Raw genomic sequence first — 17,340 nt, 5'->3', positions numbered from 1 at the left:
TAATCTTGTTTTCCATTTGCATTAAGATTATTTTTATTACCACACTGGCATATAATTTTACTTAAAGGGGGGGTGAAATGCTATTTCATGCATACTGAGTTTTTTACACTGTTAAAGAGTTGGATTCATGGACAAAGTTTCAAAAATTAAGTTGTACGTTTGAACCTAAAATAGGTTTGTCACAAGTTTCGGAAAGTTTTTTTCGAGTATGGCTCTGTGTGACGTTAGATGGAGTGGAATTTCCTTATATGGGTCCTAAGGCACTTCTGCCGGAAGAGCGCGCGCTCCCGTATAGCAGAGCACTGAGAGCACAACAGACATTCACTGATCAGAGCAAGAGCGTCGCGTAATGTCACAAAAGAAGTGTGTTTTTGGTTGCCAGGGCAAGACAACCCTGCACAGATTACCAAAAAAAAAAAAACAGCATTAAGGGACCAGTGGATGGAGTTTATTTTTACAGAGCATCAACGGAGTTGTGCAAGTGTTTGTGTTTGTTCCCTGCATTTCGAAGATGCTTGTTTTACAAACAAGGCCCAGTTTGACGCCAGATTTGCACATTGTTTATTTCTTAAGGATAATGCAGTCCCAACGAAAAAGGGTCACGGTTGTGTGTTGGAACCGCATGCGGTGAGTAAAACTGCTTCAAATATCTCTGTGTTGTTAACTTAGCTATCGGCGCGTAAGCACATCAAGTAAACAACATGCGATGTTGTCATCAAACTGCACTTTCCACATGTACAGCTTAAAAAAAAAAAAAAAAAAACGACAAAGTGGAACATTTTCCAAAACTGCTAAGCAAATATATACAGTTTCAGTACATACCACATAGAGACGTCGTTGCTGCTGCTGCTCTTGTTAAATTTCAGCCTCTGGATCTGATTCTGGATTATAAATATACACTGAATCTGACTGTTAGCCATGGTGTGTTTTGGATGTTTTTTTCCTCACGGTAATGTCACAGCTTCCAAACGCTCTCAACTCAAAAGCCTACTGGCGCTCGTGATTCTTTAGCTCCGCCCACACGTCACGCCTCCAGCCGGTCGTGTTTTTCCGGGAAAAATCGGTACAGACTATCTTTCTCTTATGAATATAATAAAACTAAAGACTTTTTGTGGTTATGAAGGATGCAGTACTACTCTATAGGTACTCAAGATTAACAGGATATTGAGTGAAAACGAGCACCCCCCCTTTAAGTAAAATGCACTTAATTTAGATCCCCCCAGGAAACAAGACTAAGTATCTCATTTCATTTTCTTATATAGAAAATCAATCTTTATTTTTTTTATTATTATTATTATTTGTACTTGGGGAAAAAAAGAACAAGAAAAAAACACTTTGTAAGAACAGCATTTTTCATTTCGTGCATTAATGAAGTGTTGAAAAAGGGGGAGGAGACCGAAAGAAACTCTGGGTTTATTGAAGAAAACCTGCTAATGACCAGGTTAGGTTCATAGAGAAAGTTACCATGGTAACTGACTCTGAGTATAAGCTACCTCTCTTTCGGAAACAGGCTTTACTTACCCTGATTTCTCGGGTTTGACAAACCTCCCATTCTGAAACAGAAAACCTAGAGTTTCCTTCATTTCAGGGTTAACATACTCAGAGTTTTCACTTAACCTCCTTTGTGAAACGGGCCCCTGGTGAGTGAAAAAACAACAACAAAAAAAATGTTTGAATAATAGTGTACACATTTAACTAAAACTTTTTTTGATGCTTGTGTCATTTTCTGAGCTTGACAGTCCCTGTCACCATTCACTTTCATTCCTATAGAACAGAAAAGAATAAACCAATCTACAAAGAAAAAGGAAATCACACAATTTTGGAACAATATGAGGGTGATGACCGATGACATTTTTAGGTGAACTATCCCTTTTAATGAATCCTTTTTGTTAAATATAGACAAAAATCACTCTCCGGTTGCTCCTGCTGTCAGCCTCAACTTCCAGTGTCATCATCAAACCAGAATTTCGACGCCTCTGTGACAGGAATTCTCTCCTTGATTCTCTTCAGTGCTTTGTTCAGCATGTTTAGAATTACGTCTTTGTTGTTGTAGGTGGTGAGGCTGGTCAGCTTCTGGTAATCCTCAGGTTGGTATATAAGGTTGTGAGTGGGGAATGGACAGAATATATTAAATTTTAAATAAATAAATTTATGCATTTAGCAGACGCTTTTATCCAAAGCCACTTACAGTGCATTCAGGCTATCAATTTTTATCTATCATGTGTTCCCGGGGAATCAATAGTGAAGTCAATATCAAAATCTACATCCTTCATCTCCGCCTTACCTTTTCTCTTCACTCCTGCCACACAAACAGACAAACACAACTGCTTTTAGTAGAAATAAAGTTGACAAAACAATTTAATTGGTAAAGTTGTACTCAGCTGGTGTGGTGTCAGCTGGTGTCAGGGAGTTTGGGAAGACATCTGCAAAGTCCACTTTATAATTAATCCTTTCCCAGGTTGATAAAGCTGAATCAATGGTATTAATTAGGCTTAACTTCACAGCATAAATGATGTTCTGACCTTTCCATGTGGTGAATCCACAGTTCTCACTGTAGTTCATGTGCAGGTGGAAGCCTCTAAGGAAGTTGAACACTTGGCAGATAATGGGGCCAAATAGGAATGAAGTTTTGCCAAAACAGTCATAGGGTTGACCTGAAGTGTGTATGACGCTGATGGTTTGTCATCTGTGTCTACACAAAAAAAAAAAAAAACTGAATATTTGCAAAAAAAATGTTTAACTTGCTTTTATTCTGATAATTATTATCTTAGAGTAGTAATATGTACCCTAAAGGTACTAATGTTTTTAGACACTTGATTGCATGTTTTATTTTTATTTTATTTTTTTCTACTGTTGTCTTTAAAATATGGTTAAACTGTAATCCCAAATTTACGGACAAGCATTTATGACAAATTTAAATATACTTTAATATAATTTCTACTGACACTTGTGTGATGTATCTAATATTTACACATAATGATTATGTTAAAATTTTAAACATTTAAATTAAAAGTAATATCAAATAAAAACAGTGTGCTTGTTAGTCAGCACATCAAATATAATATATAAAAAAATTAAGATTTAAAATATAAAGTAAAACATTTAATTTGAGTTCATTACAGAGTGCAGTGTACTTAAGCGTGTTATGAAAGTAATGTAAGTGTACTATCTTTAAGGAAACTTAAGTGGTCATGTAATTAATGTCATTTTATGTGTTTAATAATATGAATAAAACTGCCAGTCATAATATTTAACATAAAAAACCTTAGTAGTAGTATTAAAATATATTTACCCAATAAAGAGTCAATTCCAGATTGTGGGAGTTTCTTGACCATGTGACCGAGGTAATATTCACTCCCAAAGTTCTGTGCAGGTATAAAGGCACCATACTTGGTAAATCCCACCTCATTTGGGGTGAACTCACACCATTCTGAATGAAAAAAGAGCAAAGAGAAACATGGACAACATATCTACAGTAAGCTCTTTTAGTTGCTCTCAATACAGAGAGCTACAATTGATCCGTTGAGGAACAAATATAATTAACATATTAACCCTAATGGACCTTTATCTTGTAAGACAGGAAGTAGCAGGCAAATTAAACCAGCAAAAGTAAATTAAAACCAATTCTTATCTGTCTCTATGGTGGATCCTGTCTTGCCATGCTTCATGTTGAGAGCTGTGCAGATGGGAAGAGGGTTCTGGCCCTTTGACAGTGCCATCTGCTGGTCAGATAGTGTTCCCATTCTTTTTTTGAGTAAGAAAAGTATTGATGAAGTTTCTGATTGAGAAGCTTGTCTGCATTTATTTACGTTTAAAATGTATTATGTCTGTCACGGGTCAATACCATCCCTTGGATGTTAAATTCTATAGCCAGACCCCACATATTGACAAGAGATACTAGTTATCCTTTTTTACTCTCTCATCCATCTTCTCTTTGCAGAGCCATTGTTGCTCAGGGGAAAATATACTGAACACACTTTTATAGATCTCATTTTCTGACCACTTAACCTCACAATAAAGCGACAATTAAAGAAGGTTTGATGTTTTATGACATCTGTTGTAAAATCTGAGTTTTGAAGCTTAGCCTGATGAAGCACTGATTTAAGATATGCTCCTTATACTCACCAGGTGGAGCCAGAAATCCCTGTGATGTAGCTGACTGTATCAAGAAGTTGGAGTGTCTGCTGCAGAACTCTTCGGCCTCCAAATGTGCCACACGTCATCGCTGTGGTCCAGAGCCAGAACACAACACAGCCACCAATGGGACCTGGAAAGTCACATCAATCTTATGTTTATATATTTCATAACTGAATCAAACAAGCATCTGTCAGAACAAGACATGCCATATTCACCTTATTTTTATTGTAAAACCTGAGGGCAATTTTAAAGTTGAATTTGCAAATCTTATAGTGCTATCCGTTTCCAGTTATTCTCAGCTGTTACAATGGTTGATATTGCAGAATGGTATTTCTTATCCTTATTTCAATTATATATATATATATAAACTGGTTTGTACTGAAAATAGTTTTATTTTGTTATTCTTCTAATGTACTGGAATTCTCATTTACAGAAAATATATTTCTGTGTTATATAAACAAAATTCTTAAAATATAAATAAATACATATATATATGGACTGGAAGTGTCAGGAAGTGAGGTTAAATAAGTAGTGCCAGGAAGTGTTTCTGTTGAATGTGTTTATACTCAAGTTTGTGTTTGTTTTCTTGCCTTGCAGGGTTCAGGTGCAGAGCTGAGATTCAAAGCTTACTGAAAAGCTCATGACATGACTTTTTGTCTCTTTACAAGAATTTTTTTTTCTTCCATTGGAATATCAAAATCCAGATGCACTTCCAACTTTTCGTCAGAGCTTCAAAATCCACACACACAATTATTTTGAGAGATGACTGGAATCAGACTGGTTTACAGTGCTTCGTCTCATTTAACTACAATCAGTTACACAATTAAAATCATTCATGGCTGATGGATCACATGCAAAAGTACTTTTTTTTTTACTGTTTCTGCAATTAGAGCCATTCAAATTGTTTACCGGCCTTCTGTGATCAGTTGCAGATCCACTTCACCCTAAAAGAGTCTATTATTCCAATTAGTTGATAGCTTTTCTTATAATTTTGGAAGAAATATATTCATACCATTCAAATTAGATTTTATCAGTATCCACTTCTGAAAGTCTTCCTTATATGCGTCTTGCAGTTTTAACATCATGTCCTTCTCCACTGGAGTAAACACAGAAACATATCACATATTTTTCACAGTTCTTAATGCAGCACCTTTACAATTGAACAAGGTCATATTTATATAAAATCTTAAACTATTTATGTAAAATCTTAAACAAAAAGGGACTAAATCTACATTTATAATGCTTTACTTTCATACACTGATTTAAAGTAATAGACTCAAAACTCTTCCACTTCAAAGACTTTGCACAAATAAAATAAAATAAAATGATCAAATGATATACCTCATCATCAATAATGTAGCATTTTGTTTGCTTTTGTCCAGGTGCGAGGTTACTGATGTCAAATAGGATGGTGCTTGTCAGCATCAAATATGTGGAATTCTAGAATGTTCTGAAGGGACAAAAACATGTGAGTGGTGAGTTAATTTTAGCTCAAATGCTTTCTCTTGCTCTACACTAGAGGACTCAAATATAAGGTTCAAAATTCCGCTTTGCAAACCCATCATATCACGTCACAACCAAGCACCTTTAATCAAGTTCATAAAGTATGAATGATTTTAGAAATGCAAAACAACCAGATAAAATAATTCTAGAATTCTGGCCTATAATATGGCAGCAGTTCTGATAATATGCAACAACAACAACCAAAAAATAGCTGAATTTCTTAGATCCCAGGGCAATGGAAAAAATGTAGCCATTGAAGAATAATTGTTATGATTAGTTAAGTGAACTAATTATTAAGTAATCATATAATAATTAAATAATTATTCTTATTTGTATAGAATTACTACACCAGCATTTTACTGTTAGTGTCATTCATCACTCATTCAAGAACAAGAACACATTCTTTTCCATTAAAAGACACTGAGCATGGGTTAGATGGAGTATGCAGTAAATTAAAGTCAGCAAAGGTGCACAAACACACAATAAAGCCAGAACACCTGTTTAAAAACGTTTTATCAATATTTCACTACAAGTCAAAATGTTTTTGAGGGCTGATGGACTGTGGATTTTCCCTGAAGCACTGTGACACTGAGGTTACAGTAGGGCATAAACTCCTTATGTGAAGCACAATGAAATGGAACTGGTATTTTCATCTGAATTTCATCTGAAACAGCAGCATTTATACTTTATGGAATATGTGAATTTATTTAACTCATTTGAAACGAACTCTCCAGGCTGTACTTATTACATACAGTATAATTATCACTGAAAAGAACATTTTGTGTAGAAACAAATATTAAATTTGTTAAATATTTTCTTTATATAACACAGTAAACCTGTAAACTTGTTTATCTCCAGCCCTTCAACCCCCTGATAAAATATCTGTTGGTGCCTTGTGTTTAAAACTGTAAGTATGTCAAAAACAAAACTTCTGGCTAAAAATACATTTGTTATCAATGGCTGCATGCCAACATTCCATACCTTGTTTGGTGTGGACTCTTTTAAATTATAAAAGTAAAGGTTACACATCCTGGAGGCTCATTAGGCTTTTTTTCTTTTCTTTTTTACTTTTTATATATATTTAGTATATATATATATATATATATATATATATATATATATATATATATATATATATATATATATATTAGTGCTGTCAAAATTAGCGCGTTAACGCATTCGATTAATTTGAAATATTTAACGCGTTAAAAAAAATAACGCAGTTAACGCGGTTGCAGTTTTTTTATTTCCAGTTGTGGCCTATGTGTGTTCAACGTGCAAAGAAATATGGATAAGACCAAGGAAGGACTTTTAGACGGAAAGTTTCAGTATAAAACTCTGCCGGATTACTCTTCAGTCTGCCACAAGAAACATTACTCTTCATTTAGTCTGCCACAAGAAACAGCAACATTAAAATCATGAACTCAAATGTCATTGTTTAAAAAACAAAAAAACAATGACTGTAACAGTGCGTAAATCAGACCTTTCTGTAACGCAAACGTTAATAAGCTTAAACGAAAATAAAGAAATAATTGTGTAGCGGAGTATTTTTTGTACACAGTGCCGTGAACTGTCAATCACTCCTGTACGCGTGCATCACTGTCCTCCTCAGCTGCAGCAACTTGCGCTCGCTCTCTTTATCAAGCTTTAAAACAAAAAGGGGACAAAAAAATCATATTGTCTTTGTGCATAGGCTATAGATTAATTAGATAAATGAATATATAAATTTGTGCCTTGCCGTCTATGGTATTTTTTTTAGAACTTAGAAAAAAGAAGCTGCAGCCAATGAACAGCCAGCGAGGGCTGCAGGACGACTCAACCTCCGCAGACAGTTTTTAATGTTTATCAGACAATAAATACTCAAGATTTTGCTTTAGTATAACTCACAACGAGTTTCACACACCTTCTCCGGCCACGTTGAGTTGTTGACACTTAACAGTGGGAAAAGCGACACATGCGCTATTCACTTGTATAACTTAAGGGTGAATGGGTAATGTAGTTTCTGCTCTGGGTGGGATGAATTAGGAAGCTTGCATTGTGAAGGGCGCTCTGAAAATCGGCAGTGACGGTAAAAGATTAAAACCTCTATTAAAACAGATGTCCAAATGAGCGTACCGGTACGATACAAGCACGTTCTGGGCGCACAGAGAGGTGGCGGTACGCTCAAGAGCTATATTTGGAAGTGGAGGTACTGAGTACTGGTGCATACCGGCCCACTTAAAGCACTGGCAATGACTATACTTTGGAATTTTTTTGCAGTCCACTTTGAATTCAACATGGAAATCATTTTTGTTTTTTATTGGCATTGATTGTTTTGAAATTCAAATGGTACTTACATGCCTGTGTTTTTATTTCTGTAATAAATATGGCTTTCAAGCCAACAGTTAATTTGGAGGATATTGATGGTTTATTGCAGGTATGTTGTTTACATGAGAAAATCTGTTTTACAAGTTAAACAAAAATTCCAATAAACAATCATATTTTGAATTTAAATGGTTTCTTTGTCTTGAGTTTACATTAATTATTTACATTTTACATTTACATATCCAAAAAGTTTCAGTCTTTTAATTGCGATTAATCGCGATTAATCGCGATTAATCGCGATTAATTTTAAAAAATTGTGCGATTAATTAGTTAATTTTTTTTAATCGATTGACAGCACTAATATATATATATATATATATATATATATATATATATATATATATATATATATATATATATACTAAAATCCTCTTTGGATTTTGAGATCAGGCCCTATCATTCAACTCCATAAGAATTCTCTTTTGTCTGTATCTAATTTTCATTGATCGGACGTTGATGCTTTCATTATTGTGGTTTGTTTGTAAAGTTGACATTCATTCATGCCCCTGCAAAGCCTGCTTTTAATCCAGGGAGGACTCAAGGATTATAGTGAAACTATTAATATTTATAGTGAAACAACACAACCCAACAACACTCAAATACTAATAAAGGGAAACAACAGGGAATCACAGTAAATAAGTCATATTGTCCAGAAGAACTTGCCACATATTTTAAGTGTGGAATACCATAATATGTCACTACCTGATATTGTTAAAATATAGCTGTCGTGAGTGTTTATATATAAAAATCAATAAATAAAGAATTCTGTGCTTAATTAGCCAAATCACAAGTGAATCGTTTTGTACACTGTGGATTGCTGATGAAGAAAATAGAGATGAAATGACAGAAATGAGTTAAACAGACAGAAAAAAATATGCTTTTTCATTGTATCATAAACAATTTTTCAATAATAACATTGACAAAACTTCATAAAATAAAAAGAGACTTCATATGCTGAGGTTTACATCACAGTAATCATGTCACAGATCACCGTGCTTCAGTCTTTCGTGTTTTTTGTGGTCTTGGAATTGGTGTTGCCACTGAACTGGTCTTTCTTACCGCCGCCGCCTTCTTTTTGGCGTGGCTATCATCACCTGTCTGCCTTTGTCTGTTTCGGTTAAATGTTTTGTTTAGTGCATTCAAAATGACATCTTTGTTGTTTTGGATGTTGTAGGAAGTGAGGTTGATGAGCCTCTGGAAGTCCTCCGGGGTGTAGGTCAGTTTGTGAGTGAGATATGGGGAAGTGTTACTGTTAAATTCAACATCAACCGCTCCCTCCTTCCACTCCTTCTCTCCCTCTCTCTTCACTCCTACACCACACACATACATGTACACATGATTCTACATTAGCAATTTTTTATGCACATTCTTGGTTATTTGTGCTGATGTACCAAGTAATGGAAATATCCAATCACAATATACTGCAGTTAAACCATTAAAAGTGTTTTAAATGTAGCAAAGGTATTGTTAAATATTGTTTGAAGTAAGCTTTGGCTTGTTGAGCTGCTTTGTCATTGTCATGACAGTCTGTGTTTTATAAAAATAGAAATGGGTTAATAATACTGTACACGCAAAGAAGATAAGACCAGTCAAAATTCAATATGCAAACAGTGTAAGAAAGAATACCAGTGACAATTCAAATATTATTTAGGATGCCATCTTCTTCAGAATTTAATTTTGAATTTTAATTTAAAAGTGTTAAAGTGCGATGATAGTACTCACCAGGAGACTTGAACTGCTTGAATGAGACATTGACCAAGGGAAAGTGAAGCACTATGGGAACATCTGGATTCTCTTTATCCTCAAACACATAAACTTCCTTCAGTGACTCTGACTCCACCTTTTTGAAATCGATTTTCGGAAATGGAATCTTGCGATCAGCGCAGTACTCCTGAGTTTGCTTAATCACCTGTTGGATAAAAACAGGCATGATGTTTTATTTACATTTTTTTTCCTGTAAGTCTGTAATATTTACATTTCAATCACTTTTTACCTAATCTAGGTCTCCCTCACCTTAAACTGATCTGGTTCCCAGGAGTAGTTTAGAGACAGAATAACATCCACATGTCTGTGAGAGCGCACCACAGGGGGGAATCCTGCATTTACAGCAAACCCAGCATCTACTAAACTCAGCACAGGATCAGCTGGAGTCATGGTGTTAGGAAAGGCATCTGGGTGTGTGTCTGTAGACAGAGCATCAATATTATGGAATACTGCAACAGTATCAGCTATTTAGGTGTAAAAAGCCATTTCATGCAATGACAGACATCATCAAATTACATCTACACACATGAAATAACACTAAGATATAGTCCATATGAAGAAATAATATAACAAACAAAGTGCACACTTGAAATAGACAGTGGAATAAATAGAGCCCTAGACCTTTCCATGCGATGAAGCCCGTGTTCTCATTGTAGCTGTTGTGCAGGTTGAAGCCTCTCAGGAAGTTGTAAACCTGGCTGACAATGGGGCGGATGGTCATAAAGTCACACAGCACTTTAGCAAAGTCAGTCACAGGGCTGATCAGGTATGTGCCAAGTGCTGTTGGTTTACTATCAGTCTCTTTACAGAAGGAGACAAGAAGACAGTTAGATTCAAGTCAATATATAATAATGACAGACACAAATGTAACTACCATTCAGATTTTCAGGGTCGGTAAGATTTGTTTTTTTGAAAGAGGTCTGATGATAATGTAATGCATTTATTTAATCAAAATACAGTAAAAACGGTAATATTGTGAAATATTGTTACAATTTCAACTTTAACATTGTATTTGTAAATAATGTAAATAATATGTTTTTAAATGTAATTTAATCCTGTGAAGGCTAAGCTGAATTCTCAGAATCATTACTCCAGTCTTCAGTGTCACATGTTCCTTCATAATCATTCCAATATGCTGATGAATCCTTTCTTATAATAATTATAAAACTGTTGAGTATACACATAGGATTTAAAATGCTTCACAAACTCTCACCTGTGTTACTCACTCCTCCTCCAACCCAAGGCATCCAAGAAGGGGCGACTCCTGTAGCAATACTCCAGATTTCTGTCAGATTTATAGAGAAAATGCTGCTCCACATTCCTTCATAAACACACACATGGATTGGAGTTATTAATGTGACTGGTTAAAGTTTACACAGGATCAGGTTCAGCTTCAGATACAGATGTAGACTCCCCCTACTGGCCATAATCAGCAAAACAATAATAATAATAATTTCGCAACATTTCTCTTTCTCCTTCTCTTAAATATGGCCTTCAGTTTTTATTCTGTTCCATGTCTTTCTAATGTGCATGGACTCAAACACATACACTCAAACTCACCCACAAGAAAAGACAACCCAGTTTCAGGGAGTTTCTTGACCATATGACCAAGGTAATATTCACTCCCAAAGTTCTGCGCAGGTATAAAGGCACCATATTTGGGAAATCCAACCTCATATGGGGTGAATTCACACCATTCTAATTAGAAAACAAAGAAACATGAGATTACTGCACTTTTATTCACTAAATCAAGCTAGTTTATCTACTTCTTTCTTAAACATACAATGTGCCTATTTAAAAAAAAAATTGATAAGAAAATCATTTGCATGTGTCTATATCTTCAGAAGGAGTTGCGAAATAGTCTCTTATGGCCATTAATACAGCACTTCACAGGAAGCTGATAGCTGAATTTACTCAACGGACATTGCATATCACTCTGGCGCTTAAATAAGTTTGAATAATATATAGGCATTGAAAACTATTTGACCAAAAAGTGTACAAGATGCCACAGCTAAACTGCAACATTTAATCTAATATAACCAAATTACATTTATTTCAAACATTTTATTAAACATCACAGCAGACATGAATGACTCAATTTATAGTGCACTTAAATGACAATTTATATTAATTACAACGTATGGTAACTTATATTCATTATATTTATTTACATAATTATATTATCATACCTTAATTATCAAAACCTTTAATAAGCGCGATTCACGTGTCTATGTTTAATCATGCTGCAGATTGTTCCAAATGAACTCATTTTTCAAATGGCATGAACACAAATAGACTTTTGACTATAAGAAAGTCTGGTTCCCTTAGAAGGACTTAATTAGACAGAAAAAGACAGAGTACATAAAACCAACTAAAAAATTAAAAATTAATCATCATAATTTGATGATATGAACAATTTATTATTGTACATATTATATAAAAGTATTATGTAAAGTGTATAGAACTGTACATATTCTATGAACTCTTGAAACAAAGCAGAACATACAGTTAACGCCCGATAATATCATGTCACTTTGACTCACATAACGTGTATGACCAGTATAGCAGGTAGCATTAGATACCATCCTAAACAAATGATCTTCATTATAGAAAGTGTGCTTAAGCATTATCTGACTGACACAATTAATACTGCAGTATTATGAAATTACCGCATATGGGTTGTTTACTGTATGTACATTTCCATATATGTTTTAGTTTGAGACTAAAAGCTGAATGGCCGTTAAATTTTTATTAGTTCATACCAGCATCTGTTATATTTTCTGTTTTGCCATTCTTCAGGTTAACAGCTGTGAATATGGGTAGAGGGTTCTGGCCTTCAGACACTGTCCTCTGCATTTCAGATAGAGTACCCATGTGTTTCTATAAAAGTAAAGTATTATATCATGTACACATTTTTAATACAGAGTCAAAACTGACAGGAAACACTTTTTTTTTTTTACCTTCCCTTGGAAAAGGTACTCTAAAGCCAGACCCCACATGTCGATGAGAGACACAAGGAGTCCTTCTTTCTCTCGCTCTTCCATCTTCTGTTTGTATTCCTGTAGCTGCTCTGAGGAAAACATACTGAGCGCCTTTTTAGATAGCTCCTTCTTTACAGACTCCATAGACTTATCAATGCCACCCTTTGACCAGTTAGGGTCTCCATAAAGAGAGCCTAGAGCCCTGAAATACAAAGATTGAAAAAAAATATCATTTTTCGAAATTATTTTCCCATATGACAGTGCAGCAACCATAGGGTCAAACTGTTCATATGCAACCCCTCAAATTATCGATTTTTAACTTATTGTAATTTTTGTAATAATCTGCTTGCTGTCTGACTGATGCATTCTTGGTTTTTATCAGTCATGCTTAAAAATGCATTAGGACTCCTCATTCTCACCAAGTGGCACCTGAAACCCCTGTGATGTAGCTGACTGCATCAAGAAGCTGGATCTTCTGCAGACCCTTCAGGCTACCATATGTGCCTGTTAATGCTCTGCTCCCACCTCCGGAACACACCACAGCCACCACTGGGACCTGAGGAGTCACATCAAACACAGATTCAAATTTGGCTCCATTTGTTATTGGGTATTTGTATTCTATACAAACAATATAATCAAAATCCAAAATTCTACTGTGCATATACAGTAGGAAAACATAACAATCTCTTAAATTAATTTGCTGAATATCTGGGTTATTTGTGCTTGTGTCTAAAGCACCTTGCTGGGGTCAGGTGCAGAGCTGAGATTCAGAGCTGCCTTTAGAGCCTGTGACACGACTTTTTTTCTCTTCACCAGAAATTTTTTTTCTTCCACTGGGATGTCAAACTCCAGACGCACATCCAGCTCTTCATCAGAGCTTCAGAACACACACAAAACCATTTTTATTCTGAGATTAGGTAGGTTTGCTGATAAATAGTATTGTAACTTACAACGTTTAATTTTATACATTCAAATTATAATTTACTATTAAACTACTAATGAGGATAGATGTGAACTGTTACCGATCGTCCGTATTCAGTTGCAGATCAACTTTATTCTTTGACCAAAAAAAAAAACAGGTTTATAAAACATTTTAGATCAAATGCACCCATGAATATAATATATCAATATAAATACAGGATTGTTTAATATATTAATTATGAGAAATGATGGGAAGAAAAGTATATGATTCAGTTGGTGTATTATGTGTTACTATATTATCAATAAAACATTTTTGGAGCATCAAATTCAAAATGTAATCGATTAATGAATCAATAACTCACCTCCCCCAGAGGCAAAGAGACAGTAATCTGTTGTTTGGCTGGTAATGGTTTTAAAGGGATAGAAGTCAATCCAGTGTCTACAGGGTCTGAAACAGCAGCATCCACTACTACTGTCCCAACCTGAAGAAAAGCCACACTTTCTGTTTGTTTCAGGTGCTTTATAAATCTACAAGTACTGTATACATACATGAGTAAGTAGTAAAATTTATGAGGTAGACTTTACAGCAATTTTTAATAAACAAGGTGTGTAAGGAATCCCTGTTGTCATGGATGACCTACAATTTCTGGGCTGACAACAGTCTCGGAGGTCAGATTGAGTTCAGTTTCCAGGTCTCGGTTGATGTAGTAACGTAACGTTTTCAGGAAGCTGGAGCTTTCCTCAGAATTTGAGATCATGAAATCCTCTTTGTATGCCCCTTTCAGTTTGAAAAAAATGTTCTGTGTTGCTGGAACACACAGAGAATAAGCAAAAAAAAACTCATTCTAAGATTAAATCACTCTTTGCAGAGCAATTTAACAGGAATTTCCAGCAGCTATCTAATATCTAAGCATTTGCATTTACCTTCAGTCTTCTTTAGAAGCTTGTCTATATCCACATTCAGCTCACAGAAAGGACCTGCCTATTTCAAGAGAAAGTATAAAGCTCATCCGATAAACATTGTTTTGAGTGTTTAGTTCGTGTTGTAGTCCATGTAGCCTACAGCAAAATCTGAATCTTCTTATACTGTACATCAGAAAATTATTATTTTAACTCATCTGACTATTACCAATGATACAGTTAAGAAAGCCATAGTAAAGGTTCGTACCACCAAAACTCCATTAGAGAAACATGGGCTTGGTGTCTCAGAGCTGCAACACACAGACACACACAAAACAGACACTTAGATCATATGTATGTGTACGAACATGCACATTCGACTGTACGAGAGGTTCTTGCTTGTATATATTTTTGCAAATGCTCACTAGAACTGCTAAGGGCAGTCTCACTCACCTCTTAGTCATCTCAAACTCTACCCACAGTTCATCCTTGGTCTGAGAAAGAAAGTAATAGTAGTCACAAATCAAATATCAAGTGCTTTGCCAACTAGGCCCAAGTGTCCATTTTATGTTGTAATGTCTGTTTAGATATGACATCTCCATATAGCACTGACCTTTTCATTTATTATAAAGCATTTGGTCTCCTTTTTCCCAGGTGTGAGGTTATTGATGTCAAATAGGATTGTGGCAATTTGGTCGTCTCTCATTAATGGATCCTCATCATAGATCAAGATCTCTAGAATGTTCTGTGTATATAGAGAACAAAATGTAAGGAGTGTTGCTGGAGGGATAAATAAGGGAGGTTAGAAACATTCTAAGATCAAATAATTTAGTGGTTTGCCTTGATGTTGCTGTGCACCCTGAAAGTGAAAACTTCATTCCATTCAGGTTTCTCGGTGTTTGAGATGGTCTTTGTGCGATTTGTACGAGCCGATGCCGTGGGTAAGTTTAAGATGACATAGCAGTCAGATGAAGACACTAAAGAGAAATTGAGGTGGGGTTAGAAAAGTTAGTGAGTTCACTAACTTCAGCCGTACTAACTGTACGGCTGAAGATTTTTGAAAGCCCAGAAACGCCTTTACAAATCTGTTAAGTAGGCAAATGATTATACTTAAATACTGTATACTGACACAGACTTTGAGATTAGAAAAATTATAGGCATGTGTACCCAGCAGAGCAAGTTCAAGCAACACACTTTTTAAAAAAAAAATCAAAACTGCAAACAGGTTTAGACATGTTTGCTTTTAACTTTACACTTCTGTTAAAAAGGAAAATGAAAATGTGTAAATGAATATATCTGGCTGCTGTTGAGAAGACAAATTGTCTCACAGTAGTCATAGGACTGATGGAGCTTCGCATGTAAGATTTTGACTGACAAATTCCAGTAGGGCTTGACTTCTTTCTGTTGAAAGCAAACAACCAGAAACAGAAAATTAAGTGGTTGAAAAATAATGTAATTTGATTGCAAAAGTGTATGTACATCATATGATCTATGATCAAAAGATCTACACTGTCTACTGAAACAGACAATTAAAACAATGTTAAAGGGTAAAGGGTAAAGTACAACAAATTCTCTTTTAACAAAAATCTCAATTACAATTATTTAAAGAAATCCAATGAGGAAAAATACTAGCTAACCTTAAGCATTGTTGAATGTTTGTGAAGAGATCTGGATCCAGCTGCCTGTGAAATTCAAATGAGAATGTACACAAATGACAAAGGAGGTGCATGCACAGCTTGAAAAGCTAGTTTTCCAGAATACTTTGGAGAACTATGGCCAAGTTCCTATGACCGTCTTTGAGAGTCTCAAGTCAACATTTGCATCCACAGTGCCCGTTTTCATAACACATAAATATTAAGACATGCCAGAACATAAAGAATTATATGCCAGACAGAATACTATGACAGTGATATAAATCCAAGTAACAGGAGAGCATACATTCACTCTGAAGGGGAACTGGACATCATATCCCACTTCAACGATATAGTTTTTTTCTTTGTTTTTTTTTTCTACAAAAATGTTGTAAAGCTATCATCTCTCTCACAATGATTCACCCAGTTTAATTTCTAAACGTATGTAAGTGTTCACATTGCATATAAGCATATTGCACTTTCATTTCCAAAATGATGTCTGATGTTCTGCTTATATGAAGTTGCAGTATTTTAGTCTGGAGCATTCACTTGCTGACTTATTTTCAATGAATTTTAATAGGATCCAGATCAATAAATGCAAGTTTGGCCCTGAAGAAATATCTTCAGGCTGTCTAGGGAATAACTGGTAAAGTAGCTTGAGTGCTGTTACTCTTTTTAGGCCTATTTCAAAAGGTCATTGTAGCTAACCTATTCAGCATAACATTTTCTTACTCGTTAATAAATTCACATCCCATTTCTTTGTAATTCTGTAACATGCAAATTTAAATAAAAATGGAAAAATTAGAATGATGAATGATTTTTTTTTTTTGCATTTAATTTGGAAGAACAACAGCTTTTTTTTCTTATCCCATGAAAAGTCTATTACTCACCTACAGTATGAATCACATAACAGTATCAACGTGTTATCATTGCCAGTATTGTCACTGTTGTTAGTGTGTGGATGTTTGCAGGTATCGCCCAAGGTGTCCAAAAACAAGTACGTTGCCAGTAGGCAGGGCAAGAACACCTTACTATAGTACCGCACAAAAGAAGTGCTATTTCAGTCAACCGATTACTGACTCCGCCGGTCGTGCAATGACTAATTCCTGTCTTTCTTTAAGGACAGTGTCTAATAGTTC

At 35.1% G+C, this 17,340-nt stretch overlaps 1 protein-coding gene and 1 long non-coding RNA gene across 2 annotated transcripts; both read right to left on the bottom strand.

The window, feature by feature from the left end:
* Positions 1-1,816: 1,816 nt before the first annotated feature.
* LOC113094549 (uncharacterized) lies at positions 1,817-3,578 on the bottom strand. Its single transcript, XR_003288123.1, has 4 exons — positions 3,293-3,578; positions 2,523-2,692; positions 2,189-2,423; positions 1,817-2,073 (listed from the first exon to the last, which is right to left on the bottom strand). It is a non-coding gene; the product is annotated as an uncharacterized LOC113094549 (long non-coding RNA).
* Positions 3,579-8,548: 4,970 nt separating this feature from the next.
* On the bottom strand, positions 8,549-17,173 carry LOC113094578 (cytosolic phospholipase A2 zeta-like). Its single transcript, XM_026260162.1, has 21 exons — positions 17,092-17,173; positions 16,208-16,252; positions 15,899-15,971; positions 15,411-15,547; positions 15,184-15,315; positions 15,024-15,064; positions 14,839-14,881; positions 14,595-14,652; positions 14,312-14,478; positions 14,033-14,152; positions 13,772-13,806; positions 13,488-13,626; positions 13,169-13,305; positions 12,729-12,951; positions 12,531-12,648; positions 11,329-11,466; positions 10,982-11,089; positions 10,390-10,569; positions 10,018-10,187; positions 9,727-9,913; positions 8,549-9,314 (listed from the first exon to the last, which is right to left on the bottom strand). Exons 2-21 carry the CDS (start codon positions 16,214-16,216, stop codon positions 8,992-8,994), a joined length of 2,538 nt encoding a protein of 845 aa, XP_026115947.1. The 5' UTR covers positions 16,217-16,252; positions 17,092-17,173; the 3' UTR covers positions 8,549-8,991.
* Between the last annotated feature and the right edge of the window lie 167 nt (positions 17,174-17,340).

Source organism: Carassius auratus, unplaced genomic scaffold, assembly GCF_003368295.1.
Source record: "Carassius auratus strain Wakin unplaced genomic scaffold, ASM336829v1 scaf_tig00215410, whole genome shotgun sequence".
Taxonomy (NCBI): Eukaryota; Metazoa; Chordata; class Actinopteri; order Cypriniformes; family Cyprinidae; genus Carassius; species Carassius auratus.
Note: the sequence above shows the minus strand (reverse complement) of the source record. Positions and strands in the feature narration are given on the sequence as shown.